The 26,459-nt window shown below is 47.8% G+C and overlaps 2 protein-coding genes across 2 annotated transcripts in view; both read right to left on the bottom strand.

Annotated features, from left to right (window-relative positions):
- Positions 1–537: 537 nt before the first annotated feature.
- Positions 538–17,085, bottom strand: LOC136359815 (serine protease 55-like). The gene is given in 7 exon segments (XM_066316752.1): positions 538–821; positions 11,513–11,643; positions 14,554–14,801; positions 15,584–15,773; positions 16,640–16,823; positions 16,826–16,910; positions 17,018–17,085. Coding segments are annotated over 7 exon segments (1,188 nt in total). The 3' UTR covers positions 538–539.
- A 1,848-nt stretch (positions 17,086–18,933) lies between these two features.
- Positions 18,934–26,459, bottom strand: part of MSRA (methionine sulfoxide reductase A) — a 233,946-nt gene continuing 226,420 nt past the window's right edge. Inside the window, exon 6 of the mRNA XM_066314612.1 lies at positions 18,934–19,733. Within this exon, the coding sequence (XP_066170709.1) occupies positions 19,569–19,733 (165 nt within the window). The 3' untranslated portion in view covers positions 18,934–19,568. The remainder of the gene's footprint in view (positions 19,734–26,459) is intronic.

Here is a 26,459-nt window from a genome sequence, read left to right as displayed (position 1 = left end):
GGGGCAGCCACAGCTTCTCTGGGAAACTTTTTCCAGTGCCTCAGTGGTTCTGTCCCAGAGGTTTGACAGCCCCTGAGCAGGGGCTGAGCTCTCTGTGGGTGCTCTTAGTAAAAATGAAATTAGTTGAAATTGGACTAAAATTAATTAGTCCAGCTAATAATTAGCTGTAAGATATACAAAAGCCCAGAGCTATCCTACAACAACTAATGATAATTAAGTGAATCTCTTTGTCTGGGTTTCAACTTTCCAAGGGGATCACCACCTTCAGGTGCCACATCTTCACTTGGCAGCTGAGCTTAGCAAACAACTGAGTCCAGTGCAACCCAGCAGTGTGGAAAATTTGTGTTTTCCAGAGGATTATGGCCCTTCTTGCCCAAATCCTGCCTCCTTCATTTTGTTTCTCCACCCTCTGCCTCACTCCCTGTCTCATTGTGACATCTCCTGTGCCACATCAGTGACGTCGAGCAGGTTGGCCTCAGAAATAAAAAAGAATGAAGTGGCAGGTCTGACTTTTATTTTCAAAAAATCTTCTCTCAGAGTCATTTAATTGCTACTAAAAATACGAATAAAAGGAGACAATGCTCCAGAAACACCACCAGTGCTCCAGCCCTGGAACGAGCCACCCTGAGATGTGCTCCACTGTCCACACCCTCCGTGAAGAAAGGTTTTCCCCTTATGGCTGTTTCCATCTCAATCCAGTCCTGGTAGCTGTAGACAGGTGTTAAAATCCTGTGGCTTGGCCTTCCTCCACTGACGATGCCGACCTGGAACCACTTCATGGTGTTCCAATAGCTGCAAACCAGAGGTCCCCCGCTGTCCACCTGTGGCAAAAATAAAAAAAAAGGGAAATTTACAGCTGGATCCAACCTCAGGTCCCTCAGAGCAGCTGCTTCACACAGCCTGAGCGGGGAAATCAATCTCTGTCTCAGGTTCGTGAGGATTTGCGGAAGAAAAAAAAAATAAGAAAGGAATTTGGGTTCAAAATTTCACATCTCAGCCCTGAAATCTTGCAGAATTTATAGGTACAGAAGGGAAGAGGGGGAGATCAGTCCCAAGCTCTGGCTCAGTGCACTGCCCTGTCATTCCCAGCCTCTTCCACATGCTTCTGTGGCCCCAGGAGGATACCTGAAACCTGTCAGCAAGAGGCAACATGGCAGAGAGAAAAGGGACATTTGCTGTGACTGCTCACTCAGTCCTTGTCTCCTCTGCAAAGCTGCTGTGTGGAGGTGCTGGGTACCTGCCACTGTGAATTTTGGGGGCTGGCAGCCAGAAGCTGGGCAGCAGATGAGAAATAATCCTGACAAATCCTCCCTGAAAGCCACAGCCACTTCCCTGAAAACTTTTCCTGCTGCTGCAAGGACAACCAGCACTCACCCAGCGTGGGCAAAGCTTCAAACACAGGTTGCAGCCACCTCAAAAAGAGGAATATTCTCTCCTGTTGGCTGCTGTAGCTGGAACACCAAGGGCAACATCCAGCTCTGGAATCTCTGGCCACAAGCCCAGGGGGAAAAGAAAGCAGCACAAAATCCACCCAAGGCAGGTGCAGCACTCTTCTGAGGAAAGGCTGTATGAGAGCTGGGAGTGCTCACCTGGAGAAGGGAAGGCTCCAGAGAGAGCTCAGAGCCCCTTCCAGAGCCTAAAGGGGCTCCAGGAGAGCTGGAGAGGGACTGGGGACAAGGGATGGAGGGACAGGACACAGGGAATGGCTTCCCACTGCCAGAGGGCAGGGATAGATGGGATATTGGGAAGGAATTGTTCCCTGTGAGGGTGGTGAGGCCCTGGCACAGGTTTCCCAGAGAAGCTCTGGCTGCCCCTGGATCCCTGGAAGTGTCCAAGGCCAGGTTGGATGGAACTTGGAGCAACCTGGAATAGAAGAAGGTACTAGGGGATTTTTAAGATCCTCCCAAACCAAACCAGTCTGGGATCCCAGGACATCTCCAGGGCTGTGCACACCCTGCCATAAATAAATTTCCTTTCACGGTTGGTCTGAATCTTTTTTTTCCACCTTTTCTAACCAGCACTTGTGGTAAACAAATTCAATACAAATCCGTTTCCCAGGACAGCAAACTTCACTGGGAAATGTTGTCCTTCCCTGTTTGCACACTACTTTGGGAAACAGCTTTTGTCATTAATGGATGAAACCCCTTCTGCCAGCAGCTACCCTGAGCTAACACACATTAATTAACGAGCAAGGAAAGGGCTGAAGTTCCCTGTGCAGCTCATCAGCACTCGCTGAAGTTTATGGCTGAATTCCCACTCCAGTAGCTGGAGGGTTCTGGTCATTAATATTCTTATTTTTTTTTCCTTTTCTCTTCTTCTTTCTGCTCAGTATTCATTCAGGAGGTAAAAATTAAGATAAATGCAGAGGAAATGTTCATCGAATCACAGAATATCCTGAGCTGGAAGGGATCACCAAAGACCAGAGATTTCCAAACTCATTTAGGCTGGAAAAGATCTCTCAGATTGTTGAGTCCAAACATAAAATCGACACTGTTCCTTGTCGTTATCGCCACATCCTTGCATCTCAAGCAGTGCCGCTGGACCCTCTTCAGACTCAGCATCTAAAGAGGTTTCCCGACCCCATTCCAGCCAGGAATTCCCGTGAAAACCACAGAGGTGACCTTGGAGCCTGAGTTCAGGACATCCTGTTGGGATGAACGAACATCCACGAAGGATCCCATAATCGGGGATTTCACTGGGGATCCCCCCGGGGCAGGGACGGGCCGAACGCGTTATCCTGCCGGGAGAGGAAAAGAATCTGGAGAGAGGGAGCCCGGGATGCTCCGCTCCAGCTTTTCCCAGGAAAAAAAATAAAAATTAAAATAAATTAAAAAAAAAAAAAAAAAAAAAAAAAAAAAAAAAAAAAATGAGGTTTGGGGGTTTTTTGTGGGTTTTTGCTGTTGTTGTTGGTTTTTGGTTTTTTTTTGAGCCCCAGCACAGATCGGTTTCAGTTTCCAATTTGGAGGCTGTTCACACTTGTAAAGGATCTCCCTTTCCTGGAGCAGCGGTGAATTCCTGATGCCTTGTGACTGTCCCCGCGGGAATTGTCGCATCGCGTTCCGGGGCAGGGCAGGGATGCGATCGGAGCCAGGCAGAGCCGGAGATCCCTGTCTAAACTCTGCCTCTCGCAGTTTCCCTCTCAAACCAGATCAGTTCTTCCCCTGTTTTTCCTCTTTAACCTCGTCCAGTTGGTTCCCTCCCCGGTCGGTGGGGAAATGGGGATGTTTGGGGGATCCGTGATTTGAAACTTGGGCAGGGAGGGAGTTCGGGAATGCTCTGAGCAGCTCGGGCAGCAGCTGCAAATCCATTTCCCTAATCTACAAGCCCTGGGACACAAATCCGGACCTCTTTCCACACGGGCTGGGCTGCTCTGCTTCCAGGGTGCTACTTCTCACATGCCATTTCCCCTTAAATTCATCCATTTAACGTGAGGATTTTATCACAAAACGGTCCGAACCATCCTCCCCGTGTGATAATTTCACGTAATTACAGCAGCAGCCCGGATAAATCGGGAGCCTGGTTTTTATAGGACTAAAGATGGAGAAAAGGAACTCAGTCCTCAGATACTTCTGAATATTCCTGTATCCACCTCAAGCCTTCAGGAGCGCTGGCCCGAGGGTTTCCATCCTTGTGTAGGAGAGAGTGTGGGAGGAGCGAGTTTTTGAGTGCTGGGACAATTATCTCAGCTCTGTGACGATTCCAGTAATGCTAATTTAATGGACGCTCAGGTTAATGACTCCGAGGCTCGAAGAATTATGAAATGCTGCTTTTTCAGGCTCCTGTATCCCGGTGCTGAAACACTCCTGGTCAGCAGCACACAGCAGATACCTGCTCCTGCTTTTCCCTCTAAGTGCCAAGTTTCTGGATTGGAAAAACCAAACTAAAAATAGCAGCTTTGCTTCTTGTTTCATGTTTCTTGTCATCTCGAAGATGGGCGAAAAGCAAGCGCAACAAATCAGATCTGGTGCTGAATTCCTGCCTTAAACATGTTAATCCTCCCATTAGGAGAGGTGAAAGCAATGATACATTCACTGATAAATAGCTGTGGGTTGTATAAAATCTGTCACTGCCTAACAAGGTGCTTTGTTCACTGAAGCTGACCAAAAATTTCATCTTTTTCACTGCGGCCAAAACCCTTTTTTTTTTTTTTTTTTTTTTTTTTTTTTTTTTTTTTTTTTTTTTTGAGCATCAGGAGCCTTTCTGCTGCCTTTAGTGGGCTTTGGATCAAAAGTGTAATCTCTCTTTTACATTTGTATTCGTGTCTGCAGCACAGTCATTGATCAGAACAAACACGTTAAGCCACATAAATCTTCCGAGGTGGGAGAAGCTCTGGGGGTGGGAGAACAACTCATCTGATCCTCATTAGGTGGATGCACAATCCCTGCAAAGTCATCGCTTGCTTTCATTTTCATGTTGGTGAGCTCTGTGCAAATTGGAGAAAGTCAGCACGGGGAATAACAACGCTGGGAATAACAACAGTGCCCATCAGAGCTGCCCTGGCTGCTGGAGGAAAAGGCTTTGGCAAACATCATTTGCCCAGTTGTCTCCAGCAAATGATGGAGACTTTTTTTTTTTTTGAAGACATTTAAAGCAGAAGGAAGGAGGTTGTGGCCACGTTAATGTGCAGGTATCAGAAGTGCACCAGGTAATACAGGGCAGCTCCTCTCACACAAACCCTTTGAGGACCTTCAGCTCCTCTGTCTCTCCATTCCCTGGCTGGAAAAGGGGAGAAGACGACCCAAATTCACCCACTGTGATGTCAGCAGGGCCATTAGTGACTGCAGTGGCACAGATAGCGCAGATGCTCTTGGCCAAAGCCCTGTGGCCCAGACTCCTGTCTCTGGCTGTCATCTGCAGCAAGTGCTCAGGGGAGGAGAAGAAGAAGGAACAAGTATTTACAGACCTGTATTTACATCCCAGTGGTTAATGGCCTCAGAGAGATCTTCATCCAGGAAATTGCCTAATTGCTTTTTGCATCCATTTATCCCTTAGGATAAATACCCACAAACATCCTGGTCAGTGACTCCCACAGTTTAATTATCTGATGGAAGAAAAAAAAAAAAAAAAACAACACTTCCTCCTCCTTGTTTTGAGATCTGCTGCCTGTTGGGGCCATCTGACACCTCTCCTTCATGTGCTTGGGGCAGCAGTGGCACGAGGACACCTCTTGACTCCTCTCCATGCTGCCCGTGAGGTTGGGAACGTGTCACAGCCCCATCAGACATCTCTCCTACAAGCCCCAGAGTCCTGCCCTGCTATTCCCTTCCATGTCCCTGCTCGTCCTTCCTGTTCTACTGCCCTCCTTTTCTAAGATTACCACTCCTTTCTCAGCTGGAATGGACGGGAATCACACACAGGGAGGCTCCCAGGGGGTGGTGCCCTGGCACAACACATTTGCTTTTGCCACTTATTCCTGTCCTGATAATTCCGAATGCTCTCATTGCCCTTTTGACCTCCCCAGAGCCTCAAGCTGATGTTTTTGAAGGACTGCCCACAGTTCTTCTGACATGGTAATAGCTAAATTAGAGCCTATTAAGGCCAGTGTACAGCTGGAATTGCTTTTCCGTATATCCATTATGTTTTCTTTATCAATAATGAGCTGCAGCTGCTGTTTTAACCCCAAATCACTCAGAATAATGGGACCTGCTGCACCTCTGCACAGCCACCTTTCACTATGACCACTTGGAATAACGCTGTGGCATTGGTCAGCTTGGTCATCCTGGCATTTGCCCTCCTGGAACATCAAAATTCCTTGCATGGATGCCAACAAAACTCTCCCTGTAAGTTCTTCCGCTGTTCAAATCCCTCCCACTTCATGACAGCCCAGTTTCTCCATGAGTAGGTGAGGAATCTACTTCCAAAGAGTTTTGGGAATCTCAGAACATGTCAGATGGTTGAATCACTCTCTTCCACAGGGTTGGCAACTCCTCTAAAGAATTGGGATGTGCCTGTGAGTCACAGCTTCCTCTCAAAGCTGTCACTGAATGAGAAGTGTCTCCTCTGAGTCATCACAGCCCATTCCCCACTCCCAGGGCGAGCTGGGATTTTGTGTTCAGCTGGATCCACGGGTGTTCTGCTCCCCGCCTGGCACACAAAGCCATGCTGGACCCCCAAGCAGCTTCTGTTTGAGGGAGTAAAATCTTTCTTGCAGAGGAAGAAAGCAGAAGAGACGCCCAACGTCATCCTCATCATCATCATCCCAGGGTCTTGCATGGGGAATTAATTTCTCACAGATTAAAGAATGAAGCCAGAATGTGCTCACTTCTCTGCCCACACCATACAATGATCAAGTGATGAAAGCCCTAAAAACTCATGGGCCAGGGGAAAAGTTCTGATTCTTGCGAGCTGCACATCAAAGGACCCCTCAGAAGAAAATTGAAAGGACTGAAAATGCAGAAACACTTCTCCACTGCCTTGTTCTGAGGCTTCCCAGGGCACCTTCCTGCTGAAAGCAATCTGCCCCTTGGGGAAAAGAACCACCTCATGGTGGTAGCAATGGTTCAGTGATGGGAAATCCATGGCAAGGATGGGGAGTGGATCACTCTGTTCAATAGCAAAAGAAGAAACAGCCTCAAATTGCACCACAGGAGGTTTACATTGAATATTAGGAAAAATATCTTCACTAAAAGGGTTGTCCAGCCCTGGCACAGCTGCCCAGGGCAGTGGTGGAGTCACCAACCCTGGAAATGTTCAGAAAACAGGTGGATATGGCACCTGGGCACACGGTTCTGTGGTGGCCTTGGCAGTGCTGGGGGAATGGCTGGACTCGATGATCTCAGAGAGATTTTCCAACCTCAGTGATTCTGTGATTCTGTTATTAAGGTAAGGTAAAACAATAAAGTACCTTCAGGCAGTTTGTAATAACTTTGGACTGGAATGTGGAGGGTTTTGACTCCTGGCCCCAGGGAACATTTGGCTGATAGGCAGAAGCACCTCAGAGCTCCTGTGGATGTTCCTCATCCCTACAGACTGCAGCCACACCATCATTTAACCACCTCTGTTCAGGTATTTTGAGCAGCTTCTGGGGCTGACCACACTATCCTGGTTTGTGCTCTTCTCCTTGAATCCACGACAATCACTGATAAAAACACAGTTTTCATTTGCAGACCTCTTTCCTTAAAAAAATTCTACTTCAGGAGTCTTTCTTGGCAGTTTAGGGGCCATGTTTGGACCAGCAAAAGGATGCAAGACCTCGTGAAAGGATGCCAGAGCTTTTCCAGTGCAATATCAGGCTCCTGTTGGAGTCACTGGGGCACAGTTTGAGGGAGGAGCAGTGGGATATCCTGGGATATCTAATATACAGTTAAATGTAGACAATTGTCCTGCTTGGAACCAAGTGCCCCCCTGTGAGCTAAACCCCTTCAGCTGGATTTCAGTTCATGGGGAACAACAAACACACATTTTAACACAATTTCATTTTAACACAAATGCTTGAAACAATTTCAGTGACTCCCATCACCAGGTTTGGGGGTTTTTTTGTCCCTGTCGATGGAAAGATGGTTCTGTAAATGCTGATGGTTATAAAAAAGACATTTGTGAAATAGCTGGAAAACTCCATCCAGGTTTGCACAAAAAAATGCTGCTTTTGCTCAGAGCCCTGAGTATCCCAGAGGCTGTAAAGGGCATTTTCAGAGACGGGACAAGGAAAAAGGCTTTAACCTGAAAGAAAACAGGGTTAGATGGGATACTGGGTAGAAATTCTTCCCTGTGAGGGTGGTGAGGCCCTGGCACAGGTTGTCCAAAGAAGCTGTGGCTGCTCCTGGATCCCTGGAAGTGTCCAAGGCCAGGTTGGAAAAGGCTTGGAGCCACCTGGGATAGTGGAAGGTGGAACCAGATGAGCTTTAAGGTGCCTTCAAGCCCCAACCACTGTGTGATTTATGGCCAAAGTCCCCCCTGCTGCAGGCTGTGGGAGAGGGCAGATACCTGCAGCCCAGGACTCACCTGAGCTGGAACCACCCCACTGCTCTTGGGGGTCACACAACAATTCCTTCCCCTGGAATGAGGGCAGGAATCAGTTCATGTGCTGCTGAACTGTGGGTGACCTGTGACTCCAGCTGAACACACTTTGTCCTAATCACCACATCAGACTCCCCCCACGGCCCCTCTGAACGATAATTGGGCCATTTACTGAATTTTGCCTGGGCAGGGAAGGCACTGAAGGAGACATTTGCTTTGTGAGCCCCTTATACTCTAATTATTGTTCAAGTTACCATTGCATCAGAGCCTAACAAAAGATGCTTAAGAAAGCAAGGAATGAGACATCAATTGTGGTTCATGGGGTCATGGAAGAAATGTAGCACACAAAAAAATAATACACAGGCCATTTCCAGTGTCTGTTCTTTAGCACTTGTACCCCCTGAACATCCATTAATGTTAATGTTTATGACTAAATAGAACTATAAGTCAATTACAGCTCCTGGTAGTGTTAATTCCCAGCCAATACATACATTTGTCTGCAGAACTGACAGAGAATTGGGATAGAATAGATTTTTCTTTTTTAAGGGAATGGATTATATTTTTTTTTAAAGTACAAATACTTGGGAGCTCTGCTATTCAATCCCCTTGAGTTATTAGAGGAACATGGTCAGTAATCCACAAATTAGGCTGGTCTGGTATGAGGGCAGCTGGTGAAATGTCTGAGCCTTTTTATTCATCGCTTTTCTATTCATGGGGTGGCCTCAAGCTGCACCAGGGGAGGTTCAGGTTAGGCATCAGGAGGAATTTTTTCCACTGTCCCAGGTTGCTCCAAGCCCTGTCCAGCCTGGCCTTGGTCACTTCCAGGGAAGGGGCAGCCACAGCTTCACCTGTGCCAGGGCCTCCCCACCCTCACAGGGAAGAATTCTCTCCTAATATCCCATCTAAATCTCTCTCCTTCAGGTTCAAAACCATTCCCTCTTTGTCCTGTCACTGTCTCCCCATGTGAAAAGTTGTTCCCTCCATCAAAGTTCACAGATTTGGATCCAGATGTGGATCATGTAGGCTTACAACCTCGAATCCAGCAATTTTCCTGCCTCAGCCTGGCTCTGGACATGAAAGCATTTATCCTGATCCTCAGGAAATCCCAGGAAAAGTTAATATCAGGCTTTAAACTCCTCTGTGTCCAGAGTTCCTTGGGCTACAGCTACTGGAGCACACTCAGCATCTCCAGGGCTTGTTTCCTGACCAGGAATCTCTGCCTTGCCTGAGCTTCCAATCCCTCCTGGCCACTCCACAGTGTTCCATCCAGCTCCAGTTCTCCTGGAGGACTTCCAGGCTCCAGCTCTTGCATGGATCAGGAGCCACCCACGAGTCACACCAACACCATGCCCAGGGCTGCTCTGTGTCCACGACAGAGAAGAGGATGAGAAGGATTTGGGCATTTTGAAATCTGGCCTCACTCCCATCTGACACAAACCCTGTAATTCTCACAGGCAGCCAGAGCTCGAGAGGCTTCACTGCCCAAAGTGCAGATGGATCGTCCAGCTCTGGGCCCCTCACTCCAAGAGGGACATTGAGGTGCTGGAGCGTGTCCAGGGAAGGGAACAGAGCTGGGGAAGGGGCTGGAGCACCAGGAGAGGCTGAGGGAGCTGGGACAGGGGCTCAGCCTGGAGAAAAGGAGGCTCAGGGGGGACCTTGTGGCTCTGCACAACTCCCTGACAGGAGGGGACAGCCAGGGGATCAGGCTCTGCTCCCAGGGAACAAGGGACAAGATAAGGGAAAACAGCCTCAAGCTGTTTTTTCCAATATCCAATCTAAACCAGGGGAGGTTTAGATTGGATGTTGGAAAAAATTTCTTCCCTGCAAGGGTGATCAGACATTGGAAGGAGCTGCCCAGGGAGGTTTGGAGTCCCCATCCCTGGAGGTGTCCAAAACAGGTCTGGATGTGGCACTCAGTGCTCTGGGCTGGTGACAAGGTGGGGATTTGTCACAGGTTGGACTCGGTGATCTTGGAGGGCTTTTCCAACTTAAATAATTCTGGGATTCTGCCCAATGGTCCCTGCTGCAGAAGAAGCATCAGGTTCAGCCCTGTCCTGTTCCAGGCCATGACCAAGCAGTCTCCTATGGACAAACCACCAGGTTTCTGATGCAGCCTAGTGAGACTAAAATGTGTCCCCCCAACTTTTAATCAGCATTTCTCAGAAATCCAGCAACAAAACACTTCCCCTCCAGCAAACCAGCAAAATCTGGTGGCAAGTCCTGTCACCTGCTTCATCCCTGAAAAGTACAACTTCTATCCTCACCTGTGGTTTTGTTCTGTTCACTTTTATTCCAGTTCACAAGATCCCAGAGAGATCCCAGAGAGATGCTGAATTCTGAGTTTTATTACCCATGCAAAGGATATGTGCTTCCACTGCTTGGAAATCTCACATTCCTACTTCATTCCTCAGACAACCCTGACATTATTGTGGATCAAAATAGCTTCTCCATCAGCTCTCTGAGTCCAGGAGATCCATTTTACTGGGAACAAGTGTTCTGCTATTTCAGCAGCATCATTCACCTGCAGAACTTCAGGCTAGGCTGGGCTGGGCAGTTCATCTTTTAATCATGTTAGTGCTATCCTGTGGCAGGTTTCTTTTTAAGTTTTTTTTTATTATTATTTAATTTAATGGAGGTGAGAGTCACTCCTTGGATGTCTTTAGAGGCAGAAGCTCTCTGGCTAATCAAAAAAATCATTTTGCAAAGCAAATTTTCTTTTGGCATCCCATGGTCCTGGAGCCCCCTGCCCTTTGCCTAAAGGTCAGGGGATCTCTCTCTGTCCTGGGTGCTGGTTTAGTGGCTCCAGTGAGTAATTCCTACAGGATGGAGCCTGTAGGAAGGATTCCTTCCATGTGTCACCCCATCCAGACCCCTCCAAACCCACGGACATGTATAAAATACAGCTGGATGGGTCTTGGAGCAACCTGGAATAGCAGAAGATGTCCTTGGCCATGGCAGGGGGTTGGAAACTGGGTGAGATTTGAGGCCCTGTCCAACCCAAAGCAATTTGTGGCTCCTAGAAAACCATGGCCCAGTGGAGGAGGGAAATCTCAGTGTGGAAGCAGAGACTGCAGGAGAGCCCAGTCCTTGTCAGTCTCTCAGGAGAGGGGTTGGGAGTTGGATGACATGAAAGACGAGGTGATTTTTGGTGATTTTTAGTGATTTTTGGCTTCCAGACTTCGTTTGACACCAGGACAGAGATCCTGGGGGTGGAATGTGTGGTGAGGGCACAAGTTCTGAGTGAGTTTTGCCTCATTTGGGTGTTTGAGTCAGCTCCCTGATATCAAATACTGCTCAAACTGTAATTTAGCTTGAAAAGCCCCTCATTCTCTGTCACCAACACATGTCACAAGATGTGACTCATTCTGGCACCCACAGACCAACCAACCACGTTTGGGTCAGAGCCAAGACCTCACCTGAGAAATGTTTCTAATATTTAAATTAAACACCCCCAGATTAAAATTCCCTCCCGGTTCTTTTGCCTTGAACCTCCTGGACAACCATTCCTGTCTCCTTTCAGGCTGTAACCTGGCTGTGAAGGAGACCAGGAATTTACCTGGCAGCCTCCTCTTCCTCCTCCTCGCTCTGCCTCAGCACACATCACGCTCCCCACGAGGTGTGGGATCTGCTCCAGGCATTTCTCCCTGCTGATCAGCTTCATCTGGGTCTTCTGCAGCACATGGCCTGCTGCAGCAAATGAAAAGAGAAGGATCAACAAAGCTGCAGAGCAGCTGAGGGCTTCTCTTGGGAAGGATCTCAGCTGGATTTCTAAAGCATCTCAGGGCGATGGGGTCTCTGGGCAGAACTGTAGAGTTTTGGGGCCATGGGGGCACACAGGGGATCTCCAAGCGCTGGCAATGGTGAGTTAGTCCTCCTGAGTTTATCAAAGAATCCCAGAATGGTTTGGGTGGGAAGGCACCTTAAAGATCATCCAGTGCCACCCCCTGCCATGGGCAGGGACACCTTCCACTGTCCCAGGTTGTTCCAAGCCCTCTCCAGTCTGGCCTGGGACACTTCCAGGGATGCCAGACTACTGGGAAACCCCCAAAGGGATGGATTTTCCTGTTGATGGTCTCAGTGATGACCTGAGGTGAGCAGCCCCGCACATCTGGGGTTTCTCACCCATGGTTTTTTTGGAAATTCAGTCTGAGGGGCTTTTCATGGGATCCTGTGCAAGCCTCTGCAGACCAGAGTCCACTGAGCTTTCTCCAGGATCCTAAACCTAGAATTATAGAATCATGGAATAATTTACATTGGAAACAACCTTTGAGATCATTGAGTCCAACCATTCCCCCAGCACTGCCAGGGCCATCTCTGACCCACATCCCCAAGTGCCACATCCACACAGCTTTTAAACTCCTCTGGGGGTGGGGACTCCATCACTGCCCTGGGCAGCTGTTCCAATGCCCAACAACTCTTCCAGGGAAGAATTGTTTCCCCTAATATCCAATCTAAACACTGAACAATGTTTAGATTGGATATTAACAATGCAAGGCCACGCCTCACCCAGGGGACCAACTGGATCTTCACAAAATGGCTCTGGGCACACAAAGGAAATATCTGTTTTATTCTTCCCTTGGGATGGGAATACAGAAATCACAGCTCGCACCTGCAAGTGACAAAAAGACTGAAAATATGCTGGGCTACTTGGAAACTCCACTTATTTCACCCACATTTCTCTCCAAAGTGAACCCACGTCTAAAGGATAAAACTGAGATCTTCAGATCATTTGAAACTCACTCCCTTTTTCATATTTCACTGTGCTAAATCCTCCCATAACCTTCAGGAAACTGTGACTCAGTGACAAGATCTAAAAGATGGAAAGTTGTCACGTCCCTTTTCCAGCTAAGATGGAAGTGCCCACAGATGAAAATGCTTTGGTGTAAGAATATCCAGGAAGGTGAAGCCCTTCTGTTATGGAGAGAAGCTGGAGGAGCTGGGAGTGTTCACCTGGACAAGAGAAAGTTCTGGGAAAACTTAAGAGCCCCTTCCAGAGCCTAAAGGGGCCCCAGGAGAGCTGGAGAGGGACTGGGGACAAGGGATGGAGGGACAGGACACAGGGAATGGCTTCCCACTGCCAGAGGGCAGGGATAGATGGGATATTGGGAAGGGAATTCCTGGCTGTGAGGGTGGTGAGGTCCTGGCACAGGTTTCCCAGAGAAGCCTCTGGATCCCTGGAAGTGTCCAAGGCCAGGTTGGGTGGGTTTGGAGCAGCCTGGGATAGTGGAAGATGTCCCTGTCCATGGCAAGGGGTGGGACTGGATGAGGTTTAAGGTCCCTCCAACCCAAACCATTCCCTGATCCTGTACCTTTTGGCTTTGGCCACATCACCCCATCAATTCTCCCTCTCACCACACTCAGCTTCTGCTGGATTTCCTCCAAAGCCTCCATCAGCCAGAGTGTGGGGGCTGCCAGGGCTGGGCACATCAACTCCAATTTTTGGAAGCAGAATCCATGTCAGCTGAGCCCATACAGCGGCATGAAGCTGATCCCCAGAGCTGCTCCATGGATTTTCCATGAGGAGCTCAGGATAAATCCTGCAGAGGGACTCTGCAGCAGCCCCTCTGTTCTAGGAACACGTTACCTTGGTGAAATGGGAGAGTTTCACGACTGTAAGAGTGTTGATGTCAAGGGAGGAAAATGAAGCCTAAGAAGACAAATGCAGAGTTTCATGGAGAAAACAGAAACACTTTGGAGCAGAATAACAAGGATTCAGTGTGATATTCACTTAGTCCATCCTGGGAAGTCCTGCCCTCCCAGCCCTGATTAATTCTTTCCAATAATGAAACAGCTCATTGGCTATTTAGTGACATTTGTTCAGGACATTTTGGGTCACCATCAGCACTGGAACTGCTCTCATTAGGGCTTAAATGAGATCAATTAGCAACAGCAATCTGCAATCCTAAATGAGTGAAGGAAGAAGTGGCCAGGACCAATAAGTCAATCCAGCTCATGGAAGCATTAAGCCAAAGGCAGCCTCAGACCTTCATTTCTTTTAGTCCAGACCATTTTAGACCCAGCCTAACCAGGTGATTCGTGGAATATCCCAAGCTGGGATTACCCACAAGGATCCCACAAGATGACAAGAGTTCAACACCTGGCTGGATGGGGCTCTGAGCCACCTGGGATAGTGGAAAGTGTCCCTTTCCAGGAATAAGATGGAATAAGATGAGTTTTAAGGCCCCTTCCAGCCCTAACAATTCCATGATTCTGTGCTAATTTACCCACCAGGGCGGAGCTTGTCTTAACCTGGGCACCAAAACGAGGTGCAAAGGTTGGATGTGGTGCCAAAAAGAGGTTGCAAAGGTTGGATGTGGTGCCAAAAAGAGGTTGCAAAGGTTGGATGTAGTGTCAAGAAGAGGTGCAAAGTTCGGATGTGGTGTCAAAAAAGGTCCCAGGTTTTGCTCTGTGGGTCTGTTGGTGACTGGTTCTTGCCCTGAGCAGGGAACTGATGGATGTGCAGAGGCTGGGGGTGAGGTCTGGATGCATTAACCTGGGAGGTGGGGAGTGGAACTTTGTCCTCACGGGAGAGGACAGCCACTTTAAGTGGATAAAACCCACCTTCCATCAGCAAATGCATCTCCCCCAGCACCTCACCTGCACTTGTGTTCTCCAAGGCAGCAACCCAGCAGTGCTGCCACGTGTCCTTGTCACACACGAAGGGCAGGCAGACGGGACCTTTCTTGTCGCTGAACTCGATGGGATTGCTGAGCAGGATCAGGGCAATGTCGTTCTGCAGGCTGCTCCTGTTGAATTCCTCGTGCAGGATCAGGCTGTCCGGGCTGTGCTCTTCCAGGGGGAGGCTGGGGTCAACTCCCCCCACTGCCACCGTCAGGTCTGGTGGCCTTAAAAACAAAACAGGGAGTGGTAAACATGAAGGATTTGAGTTATAAAGGTTGGTGCTTCCTCCCCAGAGCAGGGCATGATGGTGGCTTAGGCAGTTCGGTTATAAATATCCAAGGAATTTACCCTAATTCCTAGGAAAAGATGATTTCCAGGGCAGAGAGGTGCAGAGGTAGAATGTGAGTGCAGCCGGGTTATAAATAACCCAGTCACTACCAAACAGATGGAACGGTCTGGAACTTTTGGATCTCTGTCCCCAGCCAGCTGCTCCAGGCTGTGCTGCCACAGGTCATTTGTCACCGAGCAGTCTGGAGGGGACTCACAGAGGGCTGGACTATGCCCCTGGACATCGAGTGGAATTGATTTATCCTGAAACTTGGTGTTTTAAATTCAGAGTCTCCACGAGGTAAAGGCGTTTGCCGTGTGACAGCAAAGGTAATTCAGGGGATACAATGAGCTAAAATGGAATAGATCACCTTTTACAAGGTGCTGGAACAGGTGTGGGTGCACAAGAGATGCTTGGGGCCATCAGAACAGCATTAGGGGCATTTATCCATCCCTCAAAGTATTCCCCTTCTGCTCCTCCTGGTCATGCAAGATTTCTGCAGATTTCTGTGCTCAAAAACGGGCCTGTTTCCCCCAAAAGGAGACAATCCCTGTTTTCAGGGCTCAGTCACACAAATGTGGCTCGTGACCCCGAGGAGATGCCCACCCTGCACCCAGCAGGAGGAATGTCACCCCCCTCACCGTGCCTGGGCTGCCCTCCCACCCCTGGGGTACTCACAGCTGGTCTGCAAAGCAGTGGGCTGCAGTTAAAATCCACAGGGCACTGATGATGCTGCCTCCACAGATGTGCTTCCCGTGGCTCTGGATGCTCACAATCCATGGGAATTCCCCAGGCTGGACATCTGTCCCTGTCCCAATCCTCTTGCCAGTCGTCTGGAAGGACTCGTAGGATGGCCGGAGGCCACAGCCTGGGTACAAAAAGGGACATTTTGGACACATTCAGCAGTGTCACAGCCTGTGCTGCTGAAAGGCAAGGGCAGGATATCCCTGGGCACTGAAATAGAAACATCCATGGAATCAGGGAAGCACAGAATCACAGAATGGTTGGGGTTGGAAGGAATTTAAAAATAATTTTTCCAACTCAAACTTCCACTATCCCAGGTTGCTCCAAGCCTCATCCAACCTGGCCTTGGACACTTCCAGGGATCCAGGGGCAGCCACAGCTTCTCTGGGTTCACCCTGTGCCAGGCCCTCCCCACCCTCAGAGGGAAAAGTTCCTTCCCAATATCCATCTATCCCTGCCCTCTGGCAGTGGGAAGCCATTCCCTGTGTCCTGTCCCTCCATCCCTTGTCCCCAGTCCCTCCCCAGCTCTCCTGGAGCCCCTTTAGGCTCTGGAAGGGGCTCTGAGCTCTCCCTGGAGCCTTCTTCTCTCCAGGTGAGCACCCCCAGCTCTCCCAGCCTGGCTCCAGAGCAGAGGGGCTCCACCCCTGGAACATCTCTGTGGCCTCCTCTGGACTCTCTCCAGCACCTCCACGTCCTTCTGCTGTTGAATCCCAGGGCTGGAGGCAGCTCAGAAGAGTAAAGGATGAGAATGCCCTCTCTGGATCTGTTACCTGATCTCTCCCAAAGTCTGTGACATCCCTGTCACCTCCCCAAACCTAAACTCTTCCAAGCACTGCCCAGGAATTTAGGGTAGGAGGGACCATTGACCATATCCCATGGGCAGGTGGGATAAAACCCCTGTTTAGGGAGTGGAAAGTGCATCAGGCTGCAGCACAGGTCACACTTTTATTCCCTCAGCAGAAGTAATAAGCCCAGACCTGTTTCACTTACCCATATGGGAATATCCTGCAGCTCTTCTGCGCTGGGAATGCTGAGAAACAAAACCTGCCCGGACACTGCCGGTCAGGGAAGCTAAACAGGAGAGGATAAGGAGCAGCATCTCAGTCCATCCTGATCCAACACTCTCCCACAGCTCTCGGAGCAGCGGTGCCTCTGCAGGTGCCTCAGGACACGGGGTCTGCATTCCATGTCAACACAACCCGGGGTGACATCACAGCACCCGCTCCTTCCTGTCGGCGCAGCGCCTGGATGCGCCTTCCTCCTAAGGCAGAAGGGCCACTGAGGGAAAGCTCAGGGGCTTCCAAAAGGTTTGTGATTTCCTCTGGCTCTAAGAGGGGCAGGGCAGCAGCCAAATTCCTGTCTCCTAACCTCACGGGATACAGCAATGGTGGATTCCATGAGCTGGCTGCTGTAGCACTTGCTGGATCTTGAATCATCTTTGAAGACCTCAGGAGCTGGTCCTGTATCAGCTTTCAGTCTCCGAGGCCTAACAACATATTAATTTTCTCATTTCCTGGTAATTTTCTCTCCATTTTAGACCATGCCTGGGGTATTGACTTGAATGTACTTAAATAGGAGAGTTGCCCCATCCCTGGAAATGTTCCAGGCCAGGTTGGAAAGGGCTTGGAGCAACCTGGGATAGTGGAAGGTGTCCTTTCCCATGGCAGGGGGTGGGACTGGATGATTTTTAAGGTCCCTTCCCACCCAAACCATTCTGGGATTCTGTGTAGGAGAAAGCAGCAGCTCTGTCAAAGGACAATTTTCAAAGAGTGCCCAAAACTATAAAATCAAAACCAAATCAAAGATGTCAGAGAATAATTCTGTGCAAGCAAAATATTTTGGCGTGGGCCAATTGCATTATCAATTGGAGCCATTATGCTGATTTTTAGACCAACACATCATTTCCATCAGGACAGGACTTAAAAAAAAAAAAAACCCAGCCAGGCTCAGACTTGAGGATATCTATAATAAGAGCTTTTCCCAAAGACTTTCCAGCTTGTTTCAAAACGGTAACTACAGCATGGAGTATGTGGGGAGGGAGAGGAAAGTAAGGGAACCAGGAGACATTTTATGAGCCCCCAGATGATTCAGCACCTGAAATTCTTTGCCTTGGAGCACATCAGGAATTATCCCACCAGAGTCTGGATTTCACAGAGGTTGACAATGCAGAGGATGAGGGTGAGACTTTATTTCCCCTCTCTTCTTTGCTTCTCTGTCATTTCATGCCAAGGAAATGAGACACAAGTGCTGTTTACTTGTCTGAGAGCACTGAAAAAACTCCATGGCAGGACAGGTTAGGGACAGGATTTGTTACCACAGAAACAAAAATTCTGAATACACCCTGGCATATTTTGGGGCATCTCCAGAAAGAGCCTAATGGGGCAATCCTGCCTGAGGCAGCTCCTGTAAACCTGATCCAAGTGTAATCTTGCCAAGAGGACAGACTTCCTCTGGATTTTGAGACTGGGATGAGCTCAGCATCAGCTGAGGAGCAAGGGAAGATGGGGAGATGATTTTTCTGGCATGGACTCGCTGCCTGTCTTTGGAAACAGTGGGCAGGGCTGCAGCACTGGATTTACAATCCCAAACACTGCCTTTTGTGGGGCACATTTTCAGTCTGCCCAAGCCTGGGGCACCATCTGATCTGCTGTGTAGATACAGGAGATGTTCAGGGAGCTGGTTTGGGTCTTTTTGAGCTTTAAAGCTGAGCTGGTGAGCAGGAAACATCAAACCAAGCTACGGAGGGCAGTGCCACGGAGAAGGAGGTGCTGTGGATTTGTGTCTCGGGGTCCCACCACCTGTCCCTCAAAACTGGCTCACTCCTTGAGCTCTGGACCCATAGGATCCCATTTCCATATTGGATAAACTGTGCAAATGAAGACAAATGCTTCATTTGTTTGCAGCTGTGAGTCTGTGCTCTGAGAACTCTGTGAAAAACCCAAATTTGACTTTTTTTTTTCTCCTTTCTGGCTGTCCTGCTATTTTGACTGCATACTCACTGGAGACTGCCCCAAGTTATGTTTGCCATGAGTCTGCTCTTGGTGGGGACTCCCCAAGTTATTAAAGTACAAATAATTAATCATAGGGATAATTCTACTCCTCTGTACTGTCATGCCTGATGATACAGATTTCAAAGCCCTGGTGTTTAATTAGCAAACTGCACCATTTTATAATATTTGATATATTATTTTTAGGTCTACCCAGATATCTACTTGGAACACATCACGCAGAGAACATTGTTCTTTTCTTATTCTGTCATTTATTGCAGAGCTGGAAACAAAACGGATTTCTTTTTTGTGTTTATTCACTTCTTGTAACTGTCAAAAAGAAACATCACATAAACATCACATCACAATTTTGACTTTTTCTGGCTAAAATAATTTTAGAAAATAGGCACTACAGGTGGTGCTAAATGCTGTGAAAGTGGAGCTGTGGAAGGAGAATCACTGATCTGATCAATTCATCATTCCCAAAGATATCAAATTCCAGGACTGTGACAGGTAGAGAACCCAACCACATCTCCAGAAGTCAAAACTCTGGGAGCATCAGGAAATTAATTAAGCCAAGAAAATCAGCAAGTCCAAAGGCATTGGAAATGCAAAGCAGCTAAGGGTACAACCACCTCCTAATTCACTCTTTTAATGGCATTTTGAGCCAAACTTTTGGAAGTTTGGATCTCTTTCCACTTCTCCAGATGACAAGGAAACCCCAGGAGCTGTACGGAAGCTGTGATGGTAGCAATTCCCGCCTCTGCTTTGGCTTTTGATGTCAGCAAACAGAAAACTTATGATTATGGAAAGCTTTCCCAGCAGATTCCCATATCTTTATCCACGGATGCTGTGAGAACATCCGTCAGGATTCCTGGTGTGTTTTTCCCAAGCTCCCTACGTTGAAGAGGAGGTGGTGGAGAGAGCACAGGCTATTTTCTGATGCCAACAGGGCAGGAAACCCCTGTCCCTCCCAGGCCACAGTACCCGCCGGGGTTCTTGCTCAGGTATTGCTGGTGATATTCCTCGGCATAATAAAACTCAGGAGCCTCCCGGATCTCCGTTGTGATGGGGCCGAAGCCTTCCTTTGCCAACACCTGTCAGGAAAGACCATGGAAAGCCGTTAGTGGTCTGCTAAGTTTAATAAGTCTAACTGCAGAGTCCTGCATTTTGGCCACAATAACCCCCTGCAATGTTACAGGCTGGGGATGGTGTGGCTGGACAGTGCCCAGGAGGAAAGGGACCTGGGGGTGCTGGTCAGCAGCTGGCTGAACATGAGCCAGCAATGTGTCCTAGTGGCCAAGAAAGCCAAGGGCACCTGGCCTGGATCAGCAATGGTGTGGCCAGCAGGAGCAGGGAGGTCATTCTTGCCCTGTACTCAGCACTGGTGAGGCCACACCTCGAGTGCTGTGTCCAGTTCTGGCCCCTTAGTTAGGAAGGACACTGAGTGCTGTGTCCAGCTCTGCATGTCTCAGTTTAGGAAGGACACTGAGTGCTGTGTCCAGCTCTGAGCCCTCAGTTTAGGAAGGACACTGAGTGCTGTGTCCAGCTCTGGGATCTCAGTTTAGGATGGACATTGAGACACTTCAGCACATCCAGAGGTGGCAACGAGGCTGGTGAGGGGCTGGGAACACAAACCCTGTGAGGAACGACTGAGGGGGCTGGAGTTGTTTAGCCTGGAGAAAAGGAGACTCAGAGGTGACCTATCACTCTGAACAACTCCCTGAAAGGTGGTTGTAGTCAGGTGGGGGTTGATCTCTTTCTCCAGGCAGCACTGACAGGAGAGGACACAGTCTTAAGCTGCACCAAGGGAAATATAGGCTAGATATATATTTATTTTTTACAGAATGGGTAATAACGTATTGGAAAGGTCTGCCTGGGGAGATGGTGGATACACCATCTCTGGATGTGTTTAAGAAAAGACTAGATGTGGCACTTGGTGCCATGGTTTAGTTGAGGTTAGGCTTGGGTTGGACTTGATGATCCTGGAGGTCTCTTCCAACCAAATGATTCTGATTCTGCTGTGAATGTGTCTTGGGCTGCAAGATGTAACCAAAAGTGTGTACTCTATTTGCCATTGTGTTGGGGCTCCAGGCACAAATGGGACAGGAGTACTGCTAGATGTTTCTTGAACTTTTATTGCAGCATCAGTCTCTTGACAGGGCTTTTGAAATTGAAGGATGGCAACAGTTCACATCTGCCAGCAGCAGCCAAAGATTTCTTTGTTACAGGGCATTTTAAAAGTTTTCCAGCCAATAACATATTGCCAAAGCTTACAGATAATTGTTCTAACCAATCACTGAAAGCACACATACAATTGAAGCATTGCTTCAAACTTCAAATGCTTGCCTGTATGCTTTCTATTAACAATAAACAATACTCCATTATTAAGCTTAAAACTTTTTTACTATCTTGCTAAGCGTATTTTTCTGTGGCCTTAAGATCTATCCTAGCCAAACCTAAGACTCAGACTATTGTTTCATGTCCTTGCTTGCTGTACTATTGTAACTTTTCCTACTTTCAAACTTTGCAATTACAGCTAATTCTAAATTCTTCCACCCTTTCTGTTTCTGGGGCCTGCTTTCACAGGTTTCTGAAAGCCTTATTACCTTTAATATTTCCCACATGCCATCTGGTGAAACCGGTTAGGGAGGGGTTTTCTTTATCTTTTCCACGACCCATTCCTCATAACTCCAGGGGGGAAGGGGCAGCTGCTTTCTGTCAACGGGCAGCAGTTAAAACCAGGTGGAGCAGTGTTCTTTATCTCTTCCACAGCCCATCCTCCCTCTGGGGGATATCTGCTGTTAATGGGCCATCAAGGCTCACTGTATGACTGATACAATTACATCATCCCATTGGGAGATGCTCCACCCAGTGGGAGGAGCCCAGCATTCCTACCTGGATAAAAACTGAGTCAGAAACACCAGGACAGCCTGTTTGCACTGGATTCCCAGAGGAAGACTGGACCCATCTCACCACCACTGGACCCTTCTACAGGATCATCTCTACTCCAACAGAACCACATCTGTCACTCCAGGAGGACTTATTTGGACTGCTCCCAACACCCTGACCAACACAATGTTAGGTTTTATTCTGACTCTGTCAGCAGTTTGTTTGTTTTGTTGTTTTGTTTTGGGTTTTGTGTTTGCTTGATTTTTTTGTACTACTACATTTTTATTTGAATTTTCCTAGTAAAGAACTATTATTTCTATTCCCATATCTTTGCCTGAAAGCCCCTTAATTTCAAAATTATAATAATTCAGGGGGAGGGGGGTTACATTCTCCATTCCAAGGCAGGTTCCTGCCTTCCTTAGCAGACACCTGTCTTTTAAACCAAGACAGAATTACATCAGGATTCCTCCCTGAAGGAGCCACAGGTGTCTCTCAGTGCTCAGATCACATTCCCAGCTCATCCCTGAAAGCTGCTCATTCCTGAAAGCTTTTCATCCTTTTTCTCGTGGTGTTTTGCTCAGAGACACTGTGGGCACAGAGAAGGAGTAAACCACCACGCCCTTTTAATGGCTCATTTGTTTAATCTGCCCCGGCCACACTTTTATTGTCTTTATTAACCCAGGCAGTGATGTGGAGCTGTCAATGAACATGGAAAACAAAGGGAGAGCACACTCAGGTCCACCCTGGGGAGCTGCAGAGTCCAGGAATCTCCCCTGGAAGGTGCCTTGGCGTCAAAATCCACCCTGAATGTCTTTGTCCAAGAAGAATTTTTGGGTGGAATTTCAGCTCCAAGGATGTCCTTGGGAAATCACAGCATTTGGGCTTTTTTTTTTTTTTTCTTCCCTGCAGAGTCACTGCAAACTCATTCTTCAAAAAGTTCCATCTTGACCAGAAAGTTTTCAGTTTTAAGGCAAATTATGGCTCATTTCAGAAAGATTTGCCAATATGTGGACCAGGAGCAATAATTACTTGGCAGGAAGAGAAGACGGAATGTGGGTGGGGATTTTAAATTAGACTTTAATTGCTTTCTGATATCCCCTAACTGAATTTGGAACTCCTGAGAGGTTTCTGACAGAGGGAATTTCTTTTTAAGATGAATTGCTGTGACATTTTCCCCATTGCATTGTCCTTTCCTAAGGAAACTGGTAAACACAAACATTTTGGAGCCAATTCTCTTCTCAGTGGGGACATAACTTGTGCTCTGAAGTTCATGCTAAAACCTAATAAGCACTTTAATTAACGTCAGAGTCCTGTTGCAAAGTGTAGTTATAAATACTGGATGTAGGTTGAATTGATTGAAGGGTCAGCATCCCTAAAAATGTTTGTTACCTCACCATACTATTAAACATATAAAATAGAAATAAAGGGAATTCATCACATGGAATCACAAAACTGTGAATCTGCCATTAGTCATCAAGTCCATCCTCTTTCATCATGATAGGCTGAGTGATAGCAAACTTCATCCCAAAAAACACTGGTTTTGGAAAATCTTTGGAGATGGAGATCCTCATTCTGACATTTTTCATCCTGTTAAAGAGCCCCTCCTAAGCCTAGCCCAGTTAAACCCAGTACTCTCATTTAAACCCAGTATTGTGAGTTTACTCATTCTGGAACTGGAAAGGAAATCATTCCCTTCCTCTTTCATCTCACACATGGCTGGGGAGAGGCAAGGATGCCACACAATGGAAATACTGGACTTCAACAACAGGTGATTATTTGGGACAGAAAAAAGTCTTCAAATTTCCCACACCGGGGTTTCCCAGGTCCTGTCCCAGCACAGCCAAGCCCTGCCCAGAGCCTGACAGCAGCTGCTGGGCTTTGGAGAGCATTACTCTGATTTATTCCCACAATTTCTCTGTCTAAATGACACATTCTGCTGTGTTCAATCCTCAGTCAGGAACGAAGTGATAAGATGGACACAAAATCCATGACTGACCAGTCTGGAGAACCCTGAGTTCCCAACCCTGCACCAGAATTCTCAGCACAGCTTAGGAAGGTGCTGACTCATTAATTCCTCATGTTCCCACACAAGAAATTGGGATCACAAGCCCTGTTTCACAGGAACCTGGCCTTATTTCCCCATGTGAAATCACTAACCAGCTTTTTTCCATCTTTGGGACAGGCTTTGTCCCAAGGGAATCAGATTATTCACCTGTCAGACATGCAAGTAAAGAAAAAACTCGTGAAGGTTTGTACCACGACACATCAACAGCACCAAACACAAAGAGATGTCAACACATCTCCTTTTACAAAGCACTATTTCACTTTCTAACCTTCCCAGCACATAGAAAATACTTTGGAATGATCTTCACTGCTGGAAGATAGCACAAACTCTGCCATCGTGGGCATTGCTCATTTACCTGCTGCTGCAAATGCAGTCAAAATTTGCCTCTCGCCCTTCCCTGAGTCATGAGGATGCTGGTGGAGGGGGAAAGACTTTTCCTCTGTGCAAAACAATGTTAGTTACAGATTTTTAATGCGGGACTTTTCCATCATTGGCCTCATTTTGTCAGTTCGGAAATCAGTTCCATTCGATGAGGCACCACAAGAGGGCATAAATATCATTTATCCCTTCCCAGCCCACTAAAACCTGAATAAAGCAGAATCCAAGATGAGTCCTTATACTGCACTTTGGTCCTGCTGTCAGGAACAGTGGGAACCCCAGAGTTCTGACACTCTGCCAAATCCCACCTTGCATGTTTGGGTTTTAAAGGGAAAAATATTTTCCCCGCATTGACAGTGTTGATGTGAAGATAAAAACATCACTGGGAGAAGTTCAGGGGAACTTCAAGATGTGCTGGGGGAATTTCAGGATGTGCTGGCTCTGGCAAGTGTAAATCAGCCCACTCTGGATTGATTTCCTGCCACTGAGGCTGATATAATTTGATGTTAATCCTGTTCTATCTAGAAGAACTTTTAGTCCTCTCTGTCTCAAAATTCCTGAGTCATCCAATGGGACCTCTCATTACCATGCTGCACCTTGGGATTTTTAACTCAGTGCAGGAGTTTTTTTAAGGAACCATTGGATCATTTTGCCCTTCAATACTCCACTGCAATTCAAAGCAAATTTATTTCTTCAGAGGATTTCTGTGGCTTTTGTCACAGGACAGATCAAAGTCCTGAAAGATCATCGACCCCAGTAGTTAACCCAGCACTGCCAAGCCACTGCAACATCACCAAGAGACCCTTTAAATTATTATAATCAAAAATTCCTGTCAGATTCCACCAGGGAGGGGCCAAACCAAACGAGAACCCAAATCTCACCCAGCTGCAGAGGGGACAAAGCCATCTCGGGACACTGGGAGAGGCACTGGAGCAGGAACAAGGAGTCACAGAATCATTAAGGTTGGAAAAGACCTCCAGGATGGTGGAGGTGTCAAAGACAGCACTGGGAACCTCAGCATGTCACTAGAAGTTTTTCAGCCAACCTGTACTTTCAGCATGTAAAAAACGTGTTTGGAGATTTTCCTAATTCTTTACAGACCGTGAAAGTTTATTTCCTGTTGTTTGCTTTAAACTTCTGCCTGACCATCGATGACCGAAGTTGTCATCACATCCTCTGTCACAAAAAGTTTGGGGTTGGAAGGGACCTTAAAGCTCTCCCAGTTCATACCCCTGCCATGGGTAGGGACATCTCCCACTATCCCAGGTTGCTCCAAGCCCTGTCCAGCCTGGCCTTGGACACTTCCAGAGATCCAGGGGCAGCCACAGCTTCTCTGGGCACCCTGTGCCAGGGCCTCCCCACCCTCACAGGGAAGAATTTTTTCCTAACATCCAATCCAAACCTACTTTCTTTCAGTTTGAAGCCATTATCCCTTGTCTTGCCAAGCCAGGCCCTTGTAAATAGTCCCTCTCCACATCTCCTGTAGGCTCCTTCAGGCACTGGAAGGCCCAAAAGTGACTCCAAATCCTTCTCTTCCCAGGCTGAACAACTCCAATTCTCTCTGCCTTTCCTCACAGCAGAGGTGCTCCATGTCCCTGATCATCTTGGTGGCCTCTTGATACAATTCCTTCTCCCCTCTCCCTATGGAAATCTAGATTTTACACCCTAATCCTGCTCATTCGTGCCTTTGGCCAGACCCACAGCGTTTCACTCCCAATCCATAACCCAGGGCAGCCTCCTCACCCTCTCCTGCACCTCTCCCAGCTCTCCTTCCCCGCTGCAGTCACCAGGGTGACTGGAATTCCACTGTGCTCAAGAGCCCCACGGATTTATTCAGCCCTGTACTTACATTTCCTCCCTCATCCCCCGTCTCTCTCCCAGCAATTCTTTGCATTCCACTTGCCTTCCTGACCTCTGCTGAGCACGGAGCAGATGTTTCCAAAGCACCATCTGCAATGACGCCAGAACCTCTTTCCCGGGCTAATTTAAACCCTCTCATTGTGCCTGCACTTGACTTTTATTGACATGGAATTTCAGCAGCTATTTTCCGTGGTATTGTCAGATTCTTCTGCAACTTTTATCTGTAGCCCTGTCTACTTTGGCTCACCTGGAATAACTCCAAGCCCTCAGTGGGTTTTGGTGTGTCACTGTCGCCTTGTCTCCCTTTTTTCAGCCTTTTTGTCAGGATCTTGAGCTGCACAGCTTCCCAAGACAGGTTAATCTCTCTTCACTGTGCAAAAACTGCACAGTTATTTGTACCATTTATTTCCTATTTGCAACCAGTCCTGCACTCAGAAGAGCAACTTTCCTCTTATTCCACACGTGGCACCTCGTTACGCACCCGCTGTCTTCAAAGAAACCTGTATTATGTGTGCAAGACATGAGTCTCCTCATGCTAAAGTCATTATAAATTTGACAAAAAGGCCTCAAAATTGGTTTTGCTAAATGAAACGATTTAATTTTCTGAGCAGAGGCATTAGTAAAGCAG

The sequence above is a fragment of the Sylvia atricapilla genome, chromosome 3 (genome assembly GCF_009819655.1).
Source record: "Sylvia atricapilla isolate bSylAtr1 chromosome 3, bSylAtr1.pri, whole genome shotgun sequence".
In the NCBI taxonomy this organism is placed as follows: Eukaryota; Metazoa; Chordata; class Aves; order Passeriformes; family Sylviidae; genus Sylvia; species Sylvia atricapilla.
This window is presented reverse-complemented; position numbering and strand designations above follow the sequence as displayed.